Source organism: Benincasa hispida, chromosome 9, assembly GCF_009727055.1.
Source record: "Benincasa hispida cultivar B227 chromosome 9, ASM972705v1, whole genome shotgun sequence".
NCBI classification, from domain to species: domain Eukaryota; kingdom Viridiplantae; phylum Streptophyta; class Magnoliopsida; order Cucurbitales; family Cucurbitaceae; genus Benincasa; species Benincasa hispida.
In genome coordinates this window covers 52,963,932-52,985,263 of record NC_052357.1, presented here as the reverse complement: position 1 = coordinate 52,985,263, position 21,332 = coordinate 52,963,932, and the positions used below count along the sequence as shown (strand labels likewise).

Sequence of the window (21,332 nt, the reverse complement as noted above, 5' to 3'; positions counted from 1 at the left end):
TTTCCTTCAAATTTCGCGCTATCACATTGCATACTACTTTTCAAAGTTTTATCACCGCATCCTCCTTGACTACCACAATCATATAACAAATAGATAACTTTAGTAGTTGACGCCTGTTGTTTTGTGCCAAGGATGATTTCAATGATGAAAAATATGCGTCTATCTCTCTCGTATATACTAGAATCAATGTAAATCTTAAGATAGTCACCTCATGAAATATTTCTAGAAGTTAGAGGTTTGCTCGCTTTCTTTCAAACTCTCTTTACAATGCCTTCTTGGACCATCACATGATTTATTTTAATCTTTTGGCAATGAGGACATTGCCACATTTTAAATTTGGGGGTGCGGTATTTGTTTACGACCTTGCTACAAAAAAAAAGTGAGAATAACAACTCCACTGTCAACGCAATGGGAAACCCATGTTGATAAGAGTCAAGTTGTGAAAGGCACTTACCCGTAGTTGGATGTCCGCATGACACACGTGGGGGCAAGCCAAATCGAAAGTCTCCAGGATCAATGCAAAAACAAATGACCGCAACTCCACTGCCAAATTAGTACGAGTTTAGTATGAGAAAGAGTGCATTGCCCATAGTTGGATGTCTGCATGACACTCGTGGGGACAAGCCAAAACGAAGGCAAGGCACTCGGATCAGTGCAAGGTCAGAAAAAATAGAAATGAAGAAAATTTTTGTGCAAGGATAAACCATTTGACACTTGAGTGAAAATTTTTCTTTTTGAAATAAATCATGCGATACTCCAGAATTCAGTAAAGTCCTTTTGAAAGTAAAACTTGCAATCCCTAAGTCTTAGAAATATTTTAGGAAGAGTTTTGAATAAAATTTAAGGAAATTCTGGCATATAGGACCTGAATGAAGTATCCGTGAGAAATCTAGGGAAAGAACTTTGCGGTTAACTTGCTAAAGGAATCTTTAGCTTATGCTTGAGGACAAGAATTGTTTAAATTTGGGGGTGTGATAACGGGCAGAAATGCACGTTATCATAGCGCTAAGTTCTTAAACAATGTTGGATTGCATTGATAGAATATGTTAAACTGCATCCATTAAGCATAAAATCTATAATATTGCGGTCGCATGTGTCCAACGCATTAGAGCAGTTGATCTTTATATTTTTATGCAGAATAATGCGTTAACGTAATACAGAGAACGTGATCATAGGAATACATCGGTCGAGCGCAACTTCACCGTAAGACTTTGCATTGATCATGCTCGCAAACATCCACCCAAGAAGAATCACCGCAACTTGGTCGGCGCAAATGGTGGGCTCATCCAGACAAAAGGACAATTACGATCGATGGGACAGAAAGCTGACGGTAGTCGGATCCTAATTAAGTTGACAGCCGATATCGGTCACAAGTACATCCAGCTTTATCGGTGACAAATATTCGGCGCGTCAATCAGGAATTAGAGCTGTCCCATCTGTACAACCAGGAGAGAGAAGCCGCCTTTCACTGATGCCCTATAAATACCCAGTACATTCTTCAGAGAAGAGGTTAAGCAACCGATTACTTCAACTCTTTACAAGTTCCACCTCTGTGCATAGTTTTCTTTACCATTTTTACGGTGGAGCTAAAGAAGGGTGGTGAAGCCGGAGATCGTCCAAGGCAGCTCGAGAGAAAACCTTGGAGCGTAAGAGCAGAGAGCGGGCTGACTCTCGCGAAAGCGAGAATATCTTTAGAGCACGAGTAGAAACAGTGTGACGCCTGGTGGCAAGAAATTGCTTCAGGCTCTTTACTTTACTTGCATTGTTATTCTGTACTTCATCTTATATCTATTCAATGGAAGTTCTATTTCTACATCTGCTCACTCTCTTAATACGCATGAGTAGCTAAACTAGTTGAATGGGTTGAGAGAAACTAAGCTACCATGATCTAGGAAGTTCATTGCTTGCGATTGTCTTGTTTTATGTTGTGGAAAATACCCTTTAGAGTTACTCGAGAGAGAGTCTAAAGAAAGAACCTAATGTCTCGAGAGAGCTAGGTTAGAATCTGGACTCGAAAGAGCAAAAGATTAGGCTTGCATAAACAAGAGATAGGAACTTAGAGATAAGCTCTGTTTGCCAACTTGCATCGCATGCATATTAGGAATAGGAGTGATATTGTGTGGTCGCATATTTGTGTGAATGTCATGTTGTCATAGCATAAATAGAGATAGAGGTTTATGTGTAAACCCTGTAGACTTATCGCATATTATCGCATACGTTAGAGCCTTAAAAGCCATGACATTCACACCAAGAGGTGGTTTACTATTGTATGCATGTTGTATGATCACAAAGCATGAACACATCCTAGGGAGTGTTAGCCGAATTCCTTCTCAACCCGTTCACGCATATTCATCATATTTCCCGTTTACCATCTCTTTTCGAACTCTGCCCCATTTGTTATTATTTTCATTAACGCAATAACAACCAAACACTTATTTATTTAACCAGTTACCGCAAGTTTTCATAAAATTCTCCAACGCAACTATTTTCACAAGTCCCTGTGTTCGACCCTGGACTTACCAGGAAACTTAGAGGAATTTACTCTTGGATTCCGCTGGGAAAACTTAGTGCACAACGCTATCTATCAACACATATCATCCATCATTTCCACATTCACAAAAATAAGCAATCAAGTTTTTGGTGCCGTTGTCGGGGACTTTGGCAAAATAGTTGTTAATGGTAATTTTTGTGAATTCTTTGCAGAACTCTCAATCTCTGGCGAACTACGACCCGGAGATTGAGAGAACATTTCGAAGGAGACTGAGAGAACGCCAACAACAACCACATTTCAATAAAGAAGAAATAGTGGAGCAGCCTAGGAATGAAGCACCAAACAACAACAATGTCATGGCAAATCCAATTCTGTTGGCAAACGATTGCAATAGACCCATTAGGGACCATGCATCGCAAAACCTCTATGATTTCTCTCCGGAAATCATGAGGCCTACCTTAGACGGAAGTAGATTTGAAATGAAACCAGTGATGCTGCAGATGATCCAGGCTGTAGGTCAATTCGGAGGAAGGCGTGGCGAAGATCCGCATGCCCACCTTCGAAGTTTTATTGAAATCTGCAATACTTTTGTGTTCCCAAACATCTCTACTGAGGAGGTTTGACTAACGTTGTTTCCATTTTCTCTCTGTGATCAGGCAAGGAAATGGGCTTATTCACTCGAACCAGGAGAGATCACTTCTTGGGAGCAGGTGGTGGAGAAGTTTATGAAGAAGTATTTCCCACCTACAGAGAATGCCAGACGAAGAAAGCTTATTACTAACTTTGAACAGGATATGGACGAATCACTCAGCGATGCCTGGGTGAGGTTTAAGAGGTTGGTTCGAGATTGTCCGCATAATGGGCTACCAGATTGCCTGCAAATGGAAATTTTCTACCACGGTTTGAATCCTCTTCGCAGACCGCTGCCAATGCGGCAGCAGTTGGTGGTCTGCTTAACAAGACTTATGATGAGGCGAAGAATATCCTGGACTGCATCTCCAAGAATCATGAAGACTAGAGGGAGAGCAACCAGAGATTAAGAATCAAAGATTCTGATGCAAATAACGATGCTATTGTTTCATTGCAGAATCAAATGACCGCAATGATGAATTTGATTCAAGGAATGACGATTAGCAACCCAACAACGCAAGGTGGGCAAATCAACGCAATAAGTCAAAACACCACAAGGTGTGTGACTTGCAGTGATGGGCATGCTATGGAGGATTGCCCACAAAACCCACAGTCTGTATATTTTGTAAAAAAACAACCCTTTTTCCAACACCTACAACCCCGGGTGGAAAAACCACCCAAACTTTGTTTGGAAGAATCAACAATAAAATTTTCAATCTGTGGCACAAAAAGAAGGGCTACAAGGATTCTTCCAACGTAGCAACGGTCAGCAGAGTAACCAAGCAAGTAGTTCACAACAACCACCACAATCTTCTTCTCTAGAAAGCCTATTGAAGCAATATATAGAGAAAAATGAGACAGTGCTTCAAAGTCAGGCTACGTCCATCCGCAATCTTGAATTGCAAATGGGTCAGATTGCAAATGAGCTAAAAAATAGACCGCAAGGGGCGCTGCCAAGTTCAACCGAGCTTCCACGCAACCGAGAGGGTTCGGGTAAGGAGCAATGTCAGGTTGTGAGCTTTCACAAATTAATTTTCTAATAAAACTAATAAATTTTGATTTTTGAAATCAAATATGATTTTAAAATAAATTTTGAATTTTGGAAATAGAAAAACACAAAAGTGAAAAATTTGATTTTTCAACTTCATCTTCAACTAGCTCACAAATAACCCACCATCTTCAAGATTCATTTACTCCAAGCATGAGTTGCATCTCATGCAGCAAATCTCTTTGCATGATAATCTACAATATATTGAAGAGATTAGAGTGAAGTTGAAGTGATGGCAACCGATAGAATTTTAGCTGAAAATTCGGGTAGAAGAAGGTGTTCTTCATTAGGTTGCTATTGTGAGCATTCTCCAAGTTTTCTTTGATTCCAGCTTATTTTGAATCCCACAACTCAATCTAGAGTACCAAGAGAATAGTAGGGAAGATCTTGTGGTGGTCTGCACAAAGATTTGGAGGAATTAGCAGCTGAAAATCGAGATTTCAACGGTTCTTCAAAGGTATGTCTTGAAACCCATTAAATTCTGTTTGAGCATGTTTTCGTTTATGCCAAAATTAATCAATTAGAGTGCTTATCGATCCGCATCCCTTCCGCTGCGTGCTACTACCATTCCAACATATGGCCGAATGGAGTTCAGTTCCACATGAGTTCAGTTCGGTTGAGGATGCAATAACCTCACTTAAGGTTCGACGAAGATTCAAAGAGTTGAGCAAATATGTGATTCTCAAAATATAAAGATAAAACTAATCTATTTATTTTTATTTTTACTTGTCAAGCTCAAAATTAGGAAGTGTTTATATAATGAGTTAAAATTCAAATTACTTAACAATAATCATATGATCTTCATCTAAAAGAGACAAAAGAAAATTAGAAGTTTCTTCTTCATAGCCCTTTTAGATTTTAAATAGATTTATCTTTTTTTTCTTTTATGTGTGATTATAAAAAAAGAAAATAAAACTTGATTTTTTTTACACATGATGCTCAAGATTAAGGAAAGTTTATTTTCTAATTTAAAATTAAAATTATCTAAAATAATTTTATGACCATCATCTAAAAGAAGCGGAAGGAAAACAAAAAAATTCTCTCCTATAGCCCTTTTTGTATTTAGATTAAATTAAAAAAATTAGATAGATAGTACAAATATAGATTTCTAATACTACTCCTATTCATATTTTAACATATCACTAAATGATGTATTACTTTATTATTTTTTTAAGACCCATATAATGATCATTTTTAAATTTATGTTTTTCCACATTTTATGCTCAATGCTAGCATACTGTCATAGTCCTCATGATTTTCTTTCTTGTTGAGTTCTCCTTTTCTTTCTTTGCATCTCTTCATTTCTCTCACTCGATCTGTGCTTGCTCTTTTGACTTTTTCAGTGCTTTATTTGGTTTCTAGTCGACAATCTCCACTAGATTCGTTTTGTTCTATCGCAGCCAGCGACTGGGTAAGTTTTTTTTTCCCTTCATTATTCTCTTCTTTTGTCGCTTGATCTTCTCGTTTGACTGAAATATGTGTTGATCAGCAAGAAAATAAAACGATATAATGAATAGGTGATTGGTGGGTTGGTGTTGTCAGGCGTGTCAATTGTCGTTTTCTTTTAAAATTTTCAATGGGTTTTCAATTTTTGGGTCAATAGTTCTCTGAATTGCAAAATGATGTTGGAACATTGCACAAGGGCTTGAGTTCATGAGGATGCTACTTTGAGTAATGAAATAATCTTTTTATGAAGTCCCTCTTATGACAATGAAAATTGTTTTGAGATTTAATTTTTCTCCTCAATTCCAGCTGCTAGACTTTAAGGGGATTACAGTTCGACAAAGTAGTCTATTTTGATACTTTTTGTGGACAGACAAAAAAATGAACTAAGGGTGTGTTTGGTGCGTGATAAATGTAGAGAGTTGAGTTGAGTTGAGTTGATAATTATTATCTGGAGAGTTAAATTGTCTGGGGAGTTAAATTGTCTGTATTTATTTGCAGAATTGAGTTGAGTTGGTAATTATTGTCTGTGTTTGTTGTGCAGAGTTGAATTGAGTTAAGTTGGGGGATCTGATGTAGTTTTTTGTGAATGAGATTAGTTCTATTTTTTTCTGTTTGTTTTTTATTTCATTCTTTTATTTTTTAGTTCTATGTTTTGCTATTGTTGATTAATTTTCAAATATACACGTATTTTCTCAAATCATTTATGACATAAACTGGGACAATCTCAATTTTTTTTCTCAATTTGTAGGACATAATAGATTATTTTTCATATATTCTTTTAAAAAACTATAATAATTCTAATTCTCTTCAATCTGTAAAATATACCAACAAAATACATTTTATATTGTTGCTCAATTAATTGGTATATTGTATATTGTATGTATATATATTGAAGGTAATTATCCCAATTACTAATTGGTTTATGGAATGTATATATATTGAATCTTGCTAACTTAACATTATTATTTCACATATCATACCGTTTATTTTTATATAATATGGATAGTATATTTGGAATTGAAATTGTACATAGGATAATTACCTTTCATTTGATTATGATGGTGAGAATGTGATATAGTACAGTAACATTTTTCATAAGATCACAAAAATAATATGAAATGACCGAACATGTGGCCATTTCCAAAAAAATTCACAAAATATATGTTCTTTTCGATACTTATAATATAACATAGTGAGGGCGTCAGATAGAACATAACATAAGATAAGATCGATCCTTGGAAGAAATCCAACAAAAACAATGAACCAAATCATCATATCAAATTTTTGTAAAGTGACATTCCAAAGGTTTGATGATTAAAAAAAATCAGGGAGAATCCAAATGGCAAAGATGAGGGAAGAGAGAAGAAAATGAAAATATCAATAGATTTTAGGGTTAGTTTTGAGTAGGTAAAAAAGTGGTTTTAATAACCCACAGTTTTTCTTTATGAGCTTAACAAACATGGATAATAAATACCCACCCAACTCAACAACTTATATCCATTTATCAAATACCTCCTCATTGTTATTGTCGTTTGCACTAAATGGTTTTGACATTCCAAATTTCTAGGTGATTTGTAATTAGATTGTTTGGATTATTTGTATTATAAAATTTTGAACTTTGAGGCCAAAATCGAATTAGCATGCTTCAATTTCAATTTTTATGTGATAGAAAATTTGTTGTGTTGGAGAAGATTTGAAAGATTGGGTTAGTTGATATAAGATTGGTTTTTTTTAAAGTTATTTTTGAATTTTTTTTTGGAGGCAGTTATTTTTGGATTTGGATTTGTGTTTGTGAGATTTAAAAGGAAAATGGAATATATGTACTTAATAAAAGTCAATCGGCAGTTTGACTAAAAGGTTATATATATATAAAAATGGGTTAAAAAAGAAAAAAAGAAAAATTAACCCTAATACTCAGCCGCCCCCCCTCCCACGAAATCTCTCTCTCGTCTCTTGTCAATCTGCACCGCCGACTCTCTTTTGCCCTCCTTCGTCCGCCGCCGGTCAATGACCAGAAACCCCAGACGTCGCCGCCGTGCGTCAGCGTTCGCTGCCGTCTCGAATCAGGTCGCCGACGGTCAGTAGCCACGCCGTTGAGCTCGAGCCAGCCGCTGGTCTTCATCAGTGCCGCCAGATCCGCAGTCGCCGTCGATCCAGCGCCGTCGCTGCCGCCACTGCCTTGGGTTTTCGCTGGAATCTTGGATTTGGGTATGGATTTGATTAATTCAGGTGGGTTTCTTGAAGATTGTTGAACACCCACTAAGTTTTGGCTTCGATTTATTAATACCCATCACGTTTTGGTGTTAGACTGAAGGGCTGAGGCGTGATTGATTGCTGTCCAGCAGGTTCGGGGTCGAGTTCGATGAAACTTTGTAAGTGTGTGAGGTTTCTCTTGAATGCCCATCAATTATTGGTTCCGATTTGATGATATCCATGAATTTTGGATGTTAGGGTTGTGGTTTAGCGAGTTCTTGGTGGTTGTCCAGTAGAGTTGGAGGTTTTCCGGCAACTAATAGTTTTTTGGGTAAGTTAATTGGAGATGTTTTGATAAATTTGGCAAATTGAGATTAGGCCCTAAAAGTTCAATTAGATTTTTGGCTCATGTCTTAGGTTTGAAACTAGTTGACTTAGATAAATATTTGAGCTTAAATTCGAGGTAAGTTATATTACTACTAGAATGTCTTTGTGCCAGGCGTCACATAGTTAGATAGAAATTGCTGGCTTCTTTGGACTACTGATGTAATTTGTCTGTGATTTACATGATTTATGAGGATGTATGAGCATGATGCTATATGAGATATGTTATGTTTATATGTTGTGGAACTTAGAATTATGATGCATGTTATATATGTTAGAGAAAATTGCCTCCTGCCCGTAGCCATGAATCTGAACCTTTGGGTCTAGTAGAGGTTTTGTGTTCCTTCGGGATCACCAGATAGAGGTTTTGTGTTCCTTCGGGATCACCAGATAGAGGTTTTGTGTTCCTTCGGGATCACCAGATGGAGGTTTTGTGTTCTTTCGAGATCACCAGATTTGTGTGATCCCTTTGGGTTCACCCATTAGAGGTTGTGTTCCCTTTGTGATTCACCAGTTAGAGGTTGTGTTTCCTTTAAGATTCACTAGATATAGGTTTGTATTTCCTTCGAGACTTACCAAACTGTACAGACTCACCACATCTATGGTAGGGTGGGTTAAATACTCACTCAGATACCCATATATGGGTTATTTGGTGAATGCAACATCCACTAGTATGTTGCATTTATTGAACATGAAATTTTGCTGGTTTTTATTTCTTTTCTTTTTTCTTTTTTTTTTTAGGGGAACCCCGAACTAAAGTTTTTTTAGTTAATGGAGTTTTTCATTTTCTTGAGGTTATTTATTTAATAAAGCCAGTCGATTTAGCACAGTTTGTAAAGAGTTCATTTTATAGTTTATGCATGCATGAGGTAATGACCCTACTAGAAGTCTTAGAAAAATGTGTTCTTACAATAGTTGTGTTTTTAGGTGGGTCATTGAGTTCTAGACTCTTAATTAATGTGTTGGAATCTTGTATATTGTTTCATTTGTGTGGTAATCTATTACCTATCAACCATTCAACGGAGAGAAGGAGGGCATGAGGCATGAATAGTGAATATCGATGACATTCTAAAAGATTAGTGGCCGGTTTATTTTAGTGTTTCGTGAGTGGCTTTTGTCTAAACACAACATTTATCACGTTTCACATGAAGAGCCTCTTTTTTTCCTTCAATTTTCTTTTCTTCTTCTTTGAAGTATCTAAAGTTTATGTTGCTTTTTGCATAGCTCCATTGATTTTAAGCATGTATCTCAATCAAGAGGCCTGAGGTTTGAATCCCCCAGTCCCCTATGTTGTTGAACTCAAAAGAAAAAAAAGGTTTTATGTTGCTTTGTATTATTATTGGCCATGCTTGGTTGGTGAGTATTCGGTCATTGTTTTCTTAAATCCTTCTATGTTTATTTTTCATCATATTACACACTCAATGGTGCTTACTTTGCTCATCTTTTCATTTTTTTTAATCAAGAACCCTAGAAATGGAAATCCCCAAATTTGAATGGGAACCCTAATCATAATCAGTATCGATCTTTGCAGATCCCCATCTTTGCACATTGTCGGATCATTCTCCGCACCTCACTCTTCTTCGCCGGAGGTTGATTTGATATTGCTTGCATGTTGCTTTATTGGAACCAGGGGTGGGGGGGTGAGAGAAAAGGGCTTAGATAGGTGAAGAGAGAGAATGGGGAGTCCTGGATCTGGTGCGGTTGATTATGCTGTGGGATCGATCGTGTGGGTTCGAAGGAGGAATGGTTCATGGTGGCCCGGTAAAATCTTGGGTTCTGATGAGCTTTCATCTTCGCACCTTACATCACCTCGATCTGGAACTCCAGTCAAGCTCCTTGGAAGAGAAGATGCCAGTGTGTAAGTTAGGATCCTCATTATGATCTTTGAATTCTATACTTATTTCCTCATCTGTTGTTTAGTTAGCTTCCTCTGTTTCATTGGTGTTATGTCTTCGCTTACACTGGTTTATATCTGTTTCTTTGTTTGAAGCTTGAATATTGAAGAAAGATGGAAACTATCCAATGTGTCCAATAACAAGTTGAGTTTTAGATGACGAAAGTGCATATCTAGGGATAGAACCTTATGTCTTAGTATCCAAGATCATACTGATTATCTCAGTGTTTGCTTTGGGAAATTGCGAAGTACAAAGAATTTGGAAGAGGTTTATTTGCTAGAAGATGACTTTATTGGTTGTTTCTGTTCAGGTTGAGAAACACATTGTTAAGAAAGACATGCCAGAAAGGTTGTGAATGAGTTGCTTGTTTCAATTTACAGAGGGTAGGTTGTTTAGAACTAGAGTCAATTGTGTTAGTGGAGGATGTCCTTGTGCGAGAAGATAAAGCAAAAACAGACTTCACAAGGAGTTTGTTATATTTAATTTTTGTGCCAAGGAAACACTGTCATCTTAGTCATTGACTCGTCTTCCTGGTTAATATGATCAACTGTAGTCTTTGGCTCTTCCTGGCATGGGTTCGTAGATCTGGTTATGATACTTTTGTTCTTTGCTCTGGCTTTTTCTACAACGGGTATACCATCTAGAAACTGAAATTGATTTACATCAAAAGCTTGTTGCATTGAAAAGTTGTCCACTAAACTCAAAATTGTTCCGATACTTTTGTTCTTTACTCGGAGTTTTCCCATGAGGAGGTTGTTCCATATAGAAACTAGAAATTGATTACACTGAATGCTTCCATATAGAAACTAGAAATTGATTACACCGAATGCTTCTGGTATAGAAAATGTGTCCACTGAACTCAAAACTCAAAAGTTAGGTGGTGTAGTCCAACCAAATAGCTCAATAAATGCACACACACCAAATAGCGCCAATAGGTTTTCTCCTTTCAAATAAGCTCATGCTAAAGCACTTTACAATTATCACAAAGAAAACTCCAATTGGTTGAAGAGTACACCAGTCAACATCTGTGCCTAGAAGATAAGTGTTTCATAAGATTCAAGCAAAGAATCAAGTAACAACCATATGATTCGCCATCTTTATTGCTAGCATCTGTGGGATGCACTGGTTGGGTTGAAATGTTAGAAGTTTCCATTTGGGTGGCTCTGAAGCCCCTTGTTTTTCTCCAAGTGCAGAAATTTGGGAAAGACAAAGTTGGTTTTTAGTTTGGAGGAAAGGAACCGAAGTTTGGTTCTCGGATTTGGGAAGACCATTGGCTGCCAAATTCTCCTCTTTCACTCATTTATTCGAGACTTTATGCAATTGCTTGAAAAATTTATTGGTGGTAGAGGATTTTGGGATTCTAATGATTTACATTGGATATAGATTTAAGAAGAATCTACAGGATAGAGAGTTTGAAGAGTGGCTGATTTTTAGATAGATTGGAAAATGTGGCCTCTAATCACATCAAGATAGCTTAATTTGGAAGGAAGATTCTGATAAATACTCCTGTAAATTAGCCACTCTCTTGTTGAAGAATAATTGCATGCTTGAAGAAGACCTGAGATCAAAGTTCAGGATTTAATGTTCACGAAAAGGTAAAGTCTTTGCAGTCCTTTACCTGAAAGGCATAAATACTCAAGGAAGAACCTGCATATCCACCTCCTTCCACAAGCGTGCTTCAACTGCTCGAGGAAGGATGAGTTCATCAGTTACCCTTTTTGGCTGCTCTCTTACTGTGGGCTGTAGATTGTTCACGCGCTTTGGCTGGAATGGTTGTTTACTAGAAGAATTAAAGGTGATGCTTCTAGAGCTTTTGTAGGCTGGACTGCTAACTTGGTGTGGGACAAGATTTTCAGCTAATACGAGATTTACTCTACTATGAGAACCAATTCTGTGTAATCAGAAGTGAATGTGGCAGGGATTCAATTAGATATTTGGACACTTGGAAATGAAGGTCTTTTAGAATGCTATGCTAGTCTTTCTTATTCTTTTGTTCTACTGTAGCCAAACCTGGTTTTCAAGGAAATTCCTTGGCTTTATCCACAAATTTCATGCTGTTTAATGAATTTCCTATCATGTTTAGAGATCCATTGTTTTGTCCCTTTCAACATGACAGGAAATACCACTAGAGTGGAGTTCTTTAATGAGATTTTCTCTCAAAGATGTGTAAGTAATGCATAATAAATCTACATTAACCATCAAAGATGTGAAAGTCAGGAGAATTAACGTTATTTGAACATTGTAATCAAGTGGTTCATTAGCATATATGTACATATATGTCTGGATCATTATATATACATCAAAGATGTTCAAAATGAAGATGTTCAAAAGGATTTGCCACTTACTTTCATTAGCATATATGTCTGGATCATTAGCATATATGTCTCGAAGATGTTCAAAAGTAGTCACTTCACTTCGAAGTATGGTAAGTATGTTTTCTTTTTTACCAAGAGGATTTGCCACTTACTTTCTTTCGAAGATCGATGTTTTCAAATAAAATTAAATGGTTGGAGAAAGGAAATCCACTGGCCATGCATTTGACTTATATTCTTTTGTAATTGAATTTATTTAAGGGAAAAATGGTCGGTTAGCAAAATAAATTCTTTGTATAGGAGGCAATGTCCCATTGATTAAGGATCTAACTAAAGCATATAGTTCTAACTCATAGGTACTCCAATATTGTTTTGAACCTCCCAACTTCTCACTAAAGTACTATATTGGATGTTTGTTTTGAGATTGAACAAGCCCTATCCCAACTCTTGATGCATCAACAAGGTAGGGAAAAATTTGGTCGGTGAAGGACTGGACTCTTGGGCAGGTGCTGTTTAAATCTCTGAAAACTAAGTTCTTGAGGGTTTTCTCATCGGAAAGTACCCTTTTTAGGCAATCTGTTTGAGGAGCTGCTATAGAACTAAAATTTCTAATAAATTTTCTGTAAAAGATGCTAAGCCCAAGAAAGATTGTACTTGTTTGATGGATTTAGGAGTTGGCCATTCAGTGTTTTTATTTTGATAGGGTCAACTTCAATTCCACTCTCTTCAATTATGAGTCCTAAAACTAATATTTCATTACTAAAGTAAACATTTATAAGAATTTATAAACAATTGATTTGATGCAAACAAAAAAAAAATGGTCAGTTTTCAAGTGATTCAAGTGTTCTTGTTTAGTTTCACTATAAATAAGCATGTCATCAGAATAAACAACGAAAACCTGTTAAGGAAAGGAAGAAAATGATTCATTCAACCTCATAAATGTGCTAGGTGCATTAGAAAGGCCAAATGACATGACTAGCCACTCGAATAATCCCTTATTAGTCTTGAACTTTGTGTTTCATTTGTTTCCTGGATGACTTTGATGGTATCCACTTGTCAAATCAATCTTTGAAAACACATTGGCCCCACGTAATTGGTCCAACAAATCACCAATTTGTGGTATAGGAGAACAGTAGTTGATGTTATTCTATTAATTGCTCTACTATCAACACACATCCTCCAACTACCATCTTTTTTAGGTGTTAATAAGGCAGGAGCTGCACATGGACTTATACTTGGCTGGACGTGTCCTTTGTTTAGAAGTTCTGCTTTTTGGTCATCTAATGTTTTTACTCTCGAGGGCTCATCTTGTAGTGTGGTAGGTGAAGTAATGATGCTCCTAGAACAAAATCTATATGGTTTTGAATGTTTCGTAATGGAGGTAGTTCTGTGGGAGTATCCATTAGTGAAGGATATGTGGATAATAGATTTTCAATCTCCCCTAGTATAGATTTTGTCGATGCCATTTCCAAATCCCCCTTGACTTATAAGCCCCCATATATTTGCCACATAAACTCTTTTCCTTTTAAAATCGTAAAGAAGCTTTCATTAGATTCCAACTTTCTACTTACTTTGTGAGCTCCATTTCTACTCATAAAAATTAAAACAATTTTCTTCCCCATCCAAGTAAATTCATAGGTGTTATCCCTTCCTCAATGGAGAGTTTGCATATCATATTGCCAAGGCTTTCCAAGAAGTAAATGACTAGCGTCCATAAAACATCGCACGTATCTGTAATGTAATAGTTGCTTCTCCTCCTTTCTTAATCCAACTAACCTTGTAGGGGTCTAGATGTGGTTTTGTTGAGTTTAGGGCATTCACTAGCTTTTTAGAAACAATGTTCTCACTGTTGCCACTATCTATAATGGTGCTACAAATCTTTCCATACATTGAGATGGTGTGTTGCTGTTTTAGGAGCAAGGAGTAGTCTCTGAATGACACAAGAAAGTTGTTCCCCTTCATCAGCTTCCAAATAGGTGATGTTTTCTTCATTTGATTCCCTGCTGCCCTCTCTTACATTGTCATCTTCTTCCATCATTTCTATGGCCTTTCTAGAAGGACAATTATTTGAGAGATGTCTCACTTGGCCGCAACGAAAACTTTTTCCTGTTCTTGGATGATTGTATGGATTTTGTGCTTTCTATGGAGAAGATTCAGGTAGTTTGTCTTTGGCGGTTGGTGGTTCAATATTCTTTCCTTTTCTTCCAACATTAGATGATGGGAGAATGGCTCTATTGTTTGTCATGTTGTTTCTCTTGAAGCCACCGTTCTTGTTTTCCCAAGAAGCCCTTCCTTTAGATCTACTAGATTGAAGTTCATTAATTTCTTCAATGGTTTCGGCCAAAGATATTCCATTGGATAGGAAGGCAATGAGATGTACCTTAACCTTTTCTTTGATGTCTGTTCATAAAGGATGTACCGTGAGAATAGGTGTCATTATGCCCTAGTCTAGCAATCAAACAATAATTTTTATCGATTAAAACAACTATATCCTCAAAAATGTAGATATAGTGGTAAGACCGAGTCTGAACCACAAGGAAACTTTTACTTGTTTAAAACAACTTTTGAATTCAAGTGTAATGGGGGGAGGGGTTGTCATGCAAGATTGTAAAAAGAAACCAGAGTTAACATTTGGAAGAATTTGCAATAAAACTGAAGAGAGCATTGGATTTTTTTTTCCCTAATCTCATTCTGAAAACACTTGGGAATAGGAATGTACTAATTTCAATTTCTATCCTTGAATTAAGGAGATGGAAAATTCACTTAACCGCACAATGAACAAATTCACTAATTGCCCTTTTTGTTAACAAGAACTAATTCTTATTTAACCTAAAATTTTCATGATTTTCTATCCTTAACGGTTTCCATATCAATCCAAATTTGCATTAAGAACAATGGGTACATTTTTGTGACGAATTAAAGACCGAAAAACCTAGATTTCAAATTTGATTATTTCATTGAATCTAATTAGTTCATACATTGCAAGAATCAAAGAAAAAGTCTCTAATCATCAACTTAATTCATAATCTATGCTTGGCGCTATATGAATTTTGCATTCAAGAAATCACTTATCTTAAGTTGTCAATTTACAAAATGAATTCATATTAAATTTTTTCAAGAATCAATCAAGATTGTAGAAATTAATCCATAACGAATACCAAAATTCTCAAGAAAATGAAATTAGAATTCTCAAGAAAATGAAACTAGAATTCTACTCCCAAGAAATTCTTACCTTGGCCACACATGCTTGGTAGGAATCTTCAATGAATTGATGAGAAAATACAAGGAAAAATGTGAGAGAAGAATGGTGAAGATTGGGGATGAAGGTCTGAAATTTGGGTGAAAAATGGACTCTCCCCCTCTAAAATAAAATCAGAAAATTCTATTTATACATAGTGGGCTACGTTGTTGCGTTGAGGTAGAGCACAACTGCACTTTGGGCTGTTGTCGAAGTGGGCTCCTTTTTGAGTTCTTTTTGCTCCAAATGACCGTCCTTGGGATGATTAATACCTACAAAATTGGACAATAAACGTATAAATTTCACGAACAAGGCTAAATTAAGCTAAGAAATAGAGCACTTTTATGGTGCTGTCAATAAACGCACCACAAAATCAAGCTATAAGATGATTTTCACTCTCAACTAAGTTTGTTCTTGCACCCAACCTATGAAATCTTTTCGTGTAGTTAGCAATGCTCTTGAACCTTGTCGACAATTTTGGTATTGATTCTATAAGATTTGTTCATAATGTGCAGGTGGGAATTGGTACCTCAACATTCTTTTCTTTTCCATCTTTCCCAAGTCTTGATCGGTATACTTTCACACTCCTCATCCTGTTTTCTTTAGTTAGTTTCCACCATGTGGGAGCACCCCCTTTCAATTTTAGAGCTACCAAACTTACTTTTTTCTTATTTGTTGTGATCACATACTTGAAAAAACTTTCCATCCCTTTTGTCCAATCCAAAAAAGCCTATATATCTCTTTTCCCATAAAAATTTGGTGGATCTAGTTTTACCTTATGACTTTACCACTCCAGCTTGAAATTGTTACTTTATGACTTTATCTCTTTTCCTTCTTTCTTCTTTCAACTTGATGAATCTAGAACATCGATTCGATGTCTTCTATGATATGTCCTTAATCTTGGCTGTTCTTGGAAGTTTCTTGGTAAATCTTGATATATCTTGGATGCACCTAGTGTTGATTCCCCGGTCTATCTTGGTAACGAAGATTTAATTTTACTCTATTTTCTTGTGGTGGAGGTAGTTGTGGTTGGTTATGTGCCTCATTATTCGATCTAGCTGGAAAGTAATAATAGTTTGTGTTTAGGGTGGAGGCTATTTTAGTTTAGTAGGAAGTAATAAATACTATAACAAAGAGAGAATAAGAGAATGAGTAGGAAATATTAAGTGTTACAATAGACATTGTAGCAAAGAGAGATTTGAATAATAATACGGTAGTTAATTGTAGATTCTAATAGTTGGAAACACCAATTATTATGATTGGAACTCTAAACATGGAGTGAGCTATAATAATCCATTGCTCCAACTTCAAGTTGGTAGTCCAAACACTCCCTACAAAGCCAACACCCAAATATATTTAGGATGGAAACTAACAACCTACAACCTGCTGTACAGGTTAATAACAACTAAAGTTGCGACCTTAAGCCCTTAAACAGCCTAAAAACTATGATTATGTAACTTAACTAAAACATATCAACACAAATAAAAAATATTAAACAAAAACAGTAACATAAAGACTACATCAGTTTGGTAATTTATTGGGTTCAATATAATTTATAAGCAAGAAGGTTGTATCCATAGGCTTTGTACCCTTTTTTTTTTTTGGAAAAAAATGTTATGATTATTTTTTTAATTCTATAAAATTATTATTATTATCAGTGTATTGTATTTTATATCTTTATCTATTTCTCAGGGATTGGTACAATTTAGAGAAGTCCAAGCGAGTAAAACCATTTCGATGTGGTGAATTTGATGATTGTATTGAAAGGGCAGAGTCCTCGCAAGGCATGCCAATAAAGAAGAGGGAGAAATATGCACGTAGGGAGGATGCTATTCTTCATGCTCTTGAACTTGAGAAGGAACTACTGAATAAGCAAGGAAAACTTAATTTATATTTTGATCAAACGATTATTGGATCACCTGGTGCCACTGCAAAAAAGGGAATAATTTCTTCGGATCATATAGGAACTGGTGATATCAACGATGGGCATTCTGAATCACTCCAATTTTCAAAGATAATTGATGTAAATTATGACAATGAAATTGATCCATGTCTTAAAGCAAATGAAGGAGCCCAACGGAGTGGTGAGGATGACCATTCTGAAGCAAGACCGAGAATGAGAGGCTTGCAGGACTTCGGGCTCAGAATTACTTCTTCCAAAAGAAAGGTTCTATCTTCTTCTGTTGTCTCAAATGGTTTTGAAATGCTTGCAACTGATACCAGTGTTCTGGCTCCTCCTGTTGGTGTTTGTAACATCGGAAATGATAGTGGTGATGCAAATGGTAAGGATTTTATGGTTTTAATATATTGAATTGTTCAATGAAAAACACTGGGCAAGGGATGTCCAAATGCTCTTCTTGCTCAACCATTCATAAACGATCCCGAAGTAGATTGCCACAGGTAGCTAGATTGATGGATCATATTTTTTTCTTCTTCAGGGATGCAGCAAATTGATCTTGCAAAGAGGAGCAAGTGTATGTATCTTCCAGCTGATTCTAGTGATTCATTGGAATGCAGAGAATCTTCTCTAGGTCAGGTTGAGGTGTCAACACCCCATTTAGGATCTGGAGTTATGCCTTCTCGGCCTGATTCCCTAGTTGAAGAGAATGCTTCTGGTTCATCTGAAAATGATTCTTCTGGCTCAGAAACTGATTCTGATTCTTCCAGGTCAGATCAGGACATGGATAATGACATGGCTGCACTTTCAGGTTATTACTTATATAGATGTATGTTTGTCGTATTCATATTCCACTATTAATTGGTGTGCTACTGATTTCAATGATATGTTACACTTGAATGCTTATCCTCGTGGATAGAATAATCTCATTTATCTTAAACGATCACCTTCTTAGCTGTTTTTATTAAATGTTTTGGGCTTCCACACCTCCAATGTTGTAATTGTGAATGGTCTAGGAGTCCCTAGCACAATTGACGTGCTTATCTAGGCATATTTCTAGGCTACATTGTGATCCTTCCACCAGATGCTTTGAGTGATAATATTTTGTGTGGTAGAACTTAGAAGACCCAATATTTTAGTTTCAGGATAGAATATGTAATCTGCCGATTTTGATTATTATTCATTACCCATCCTATTGTTGTCCAACTTATTCTGTCTCTGTACATGTGTGTTCACTATGGATGTTTTCCTTCTTAGCTATATGCTCTTAGTTGTGCTAGTAGTGTTGTGAGTTGGAATTAATACGTCCAGGCATTCAAATCTTTTTTTTTTTTTTTTTTTTTCAGATACATCAATTCTTAAGCTCACTTTTTTAATCAAAAGACGAGAGCTTCAATTCTGAAGCTCAAGTTTCGATGCTTGTATTGCTTTTAAATAGGTCCGATGATGTTTTGTTCCTTCTCTTTGGTATTCTGTATTAGATGTACTCGTTTACATACCAAAGTAAATTTATCACTGAGAATATGATATACCAAATTGCTATATATTTTGCTTCTAGCATTTGTTTAATTGAGGACTTGTTCTTGGTAATGGTGGAAAAGGAAAATTGTGAATTACAAATTTGGTGTTTTGGAATGTGAGTTTTCTTTTTCTTTCCCTTATGGTTGCAACTTTAACTTGTTACTGCAAAAAGGAAAGGAAAAAAAAGAAAAAAAGAAAAAGAACAAAAAAGAACTTCCTTGAATTGTTCTCCATGTTTTGGATCTCTGAATTATATAACTGGTCTGTGGTTAGTGTTCCTTGGCTTTTGCGCTTAGTGTTTCTATTGCTTGGTTAATTCATTCCATATATTTGATTTCTTCAGATTCTACTTTGCCTTCAGAAAAGGAGCCGAATACATTTGAAAAAACGGACACACAAGAGCATGGAAATGTGAGCAGCGAGGAGCATGATGATTCTGTGCATTCTGGTGATATGTCTCACCTTTATCATCACGACCCTGTATCTACTAACGAAGCAGTGTCTAAGTGGCAACTGAAGGGAAAAAGGAATGTTCGTAATTTTTCTAAAAAACTCGGTGGAGTTGATGAACCATCAAGCCACCTATGGGTACATGGGCAAACAACATTCAGTAACAGGAATGATTATTTTGATGACAGCATAGAGGGAGTTGATGCATTGGAAGAGGAATATTATTTGACGTCTAAAATGGTATCAAAAGATCAATATTTTGTCAGAAATTATATGCATGATTGGGAAGGTCAGCCTGCTTTGAAAGGATATTGGGATGTCAAAAATCCCTTATATGGTCTACATCATCATTTTGGTGGGATGCCAAGGACTATATTAATAGATGTTGATGTGAAGGTCCATGCAAGTTACCAGAAAGAGCCTGTTCCTATCGTATCACTTATGAGCAAGTTAAATGGTCAAGCTATAATTGGACATCCAATTCAAATTGAAACTCTAGAAGATGGTTTTTCTGAAACCATTCTTTCTGATAGTCTAGGTAATGCACTCAGTGAAAATGATGGAAACACAGCATTCCAACCATCTTGGAGGACTGCAAGGAGGACGGCAAATGTTCGAATCCCTCGCCCTCATTTACCAACAGTACTGGATGGTGAAGAAGCTGGCTATGATTCACCTTTTGGTGATCAAGAAAGGAAATCAAGATTCAAAAGAGTTAAAACTGGGGTCTACCGTCAGAAAGCAGGCCAGGGTAGGGAACAGCCTCACATTCCTCGGGGACCTTCAAATGATAGAAGGCTCCCAAAAAAGATGGCTAAGAAAGTAAGCTTATCTTCTATCCAGAAGACTAGAACTTTGTCTTCAATAGCTGTTGAGCAGAATTTTAGTAACATGCCAATACATGATAGTGTAACTTGTCAAATTAATGGATCTATCAAACCAGAATCTTCTGGCCCCCCAACTGTAGCATGCATACCAGTAAAATTAGTATTCAGTAGATTATTAGAGAAGATCAATAGGCCACCCTCAAAAGCTACTAATAATATGGTATTGTTAAATAATAATTCTAATAGAGATCCTTGACAAGTTATGTGTATACTGTTGACAACCCGAAATAAATGTATATCCTCGGTGCCAATCGATTTCGATATCCCCTGGCTACACCTGAACCTATTTTGCCAACCTGATTCTTTTGATAAATCAAGTCACTGAGGATGCTTTAGTTGTAATAAGTAATTAGGACCGTATTCTTTGACCGTATTCTTTAAGGTAGGTTATTGTGGAATTTATAGAGTATATTTTGGTTCAATACAAGATAGTTACTTTGATCTGTTTTAGTCTGATAGAATTACAGAACTTGGAAAGTTATAAGAAATCTGGAGACCGAATAACTGTAAATCTTATATAGTTATTTAAGGGTGGAAAGTCTTCAGTTGCGAGGGGAAATTTATTTGTAAATAACTCTGGTCCCTGTACCATTTGCAATGATGATTACTCTACGGGCATGTTTTCAGTTTGTGATCCTTTTACATTATGCAATTGTTTGAGAATGTTTGTATGCACTTCCTCTCTTACTCCTACCCGACAAAAGGGGTTCTTATTCTTAATTTTAGATCTCATTTGATAATATTTTTTTTTAGTTTGTAATTAAATTTTTTCCTAATTTTTTTATGATAATTTGCATCTTAAAGTAAATGAATTATATTATTAGTCAAAATCTAAAAAAGAAAAAAAAAAAGAAAAAGACAAATGTTTAACCATTACTATTTTTAGTTTTCAAAATTTAGTTTGGTTTTTGCAAACATTAGTTAAAGTAGATACAAAAAT

General features: G+C 36.1%; 1 protein-coding gene and 1 non-coding gene across 16 annotated transcripts; one reads left to right on the top strand and one right to left on the bottom strand.

The window, feature by feature from the left end:
* Positions 1–3,249: 3,249 nt before the first annotated feature.
* LOC120087404 lies at positions 3,250–3,356 on the bottom strand. Its single transcript, XR_005484543.1, has one exon. It is a non-coding gene; the product is annotated as a small nucleolar RNA R71 (small nucleolar RNA).
* Positions 3,357–7,502: 4,146 nt separating this feature from the next.
* On the top strand, positions 7,503–21,021 carry LOC120085491 (uncharacterized protein At1g51745). 15 transcript variants are annotated; one of them, XM_039041483.1, is made up of 8 exons: positions 7,503–7,823; positions 7,923–7,987; positions 8,067–8,139; positions 9,724–10,050; positions 10,183–10,230; positions 17,330–17,919; positions 18,076–18,363; positions 19,399–21,021. In XM_039041483.1, exons 4-8 carry the CDS (start codon positions 9,869–9,871, stop codon positions 20,586–20,588), a joined length of 2,298 nt encoding a protein of 765 aa, XP_038897411.1. In that variant the 5' UTR covers positions 7,503–7,823; positions 7,923–7,987; positions 8,067–8,139; positions 9,724–9,868; the 3' UTR covers positions 20,589–21,021. The 15 variants fall into 15 exon arrangements, with proteins under 15 accessions (XP_038897411.1, XP_038897410.1, XP_038897412.1 ...); XM_039041482.1 differs by having other exon boundaries at positions 7,503–7,844; XM_039041484.1 differs by lacking the exon at positions 8,067–8,139.
* The last annotated feature ends 311 nt before the right edge of the window (positions 21,022–21,332 follow it).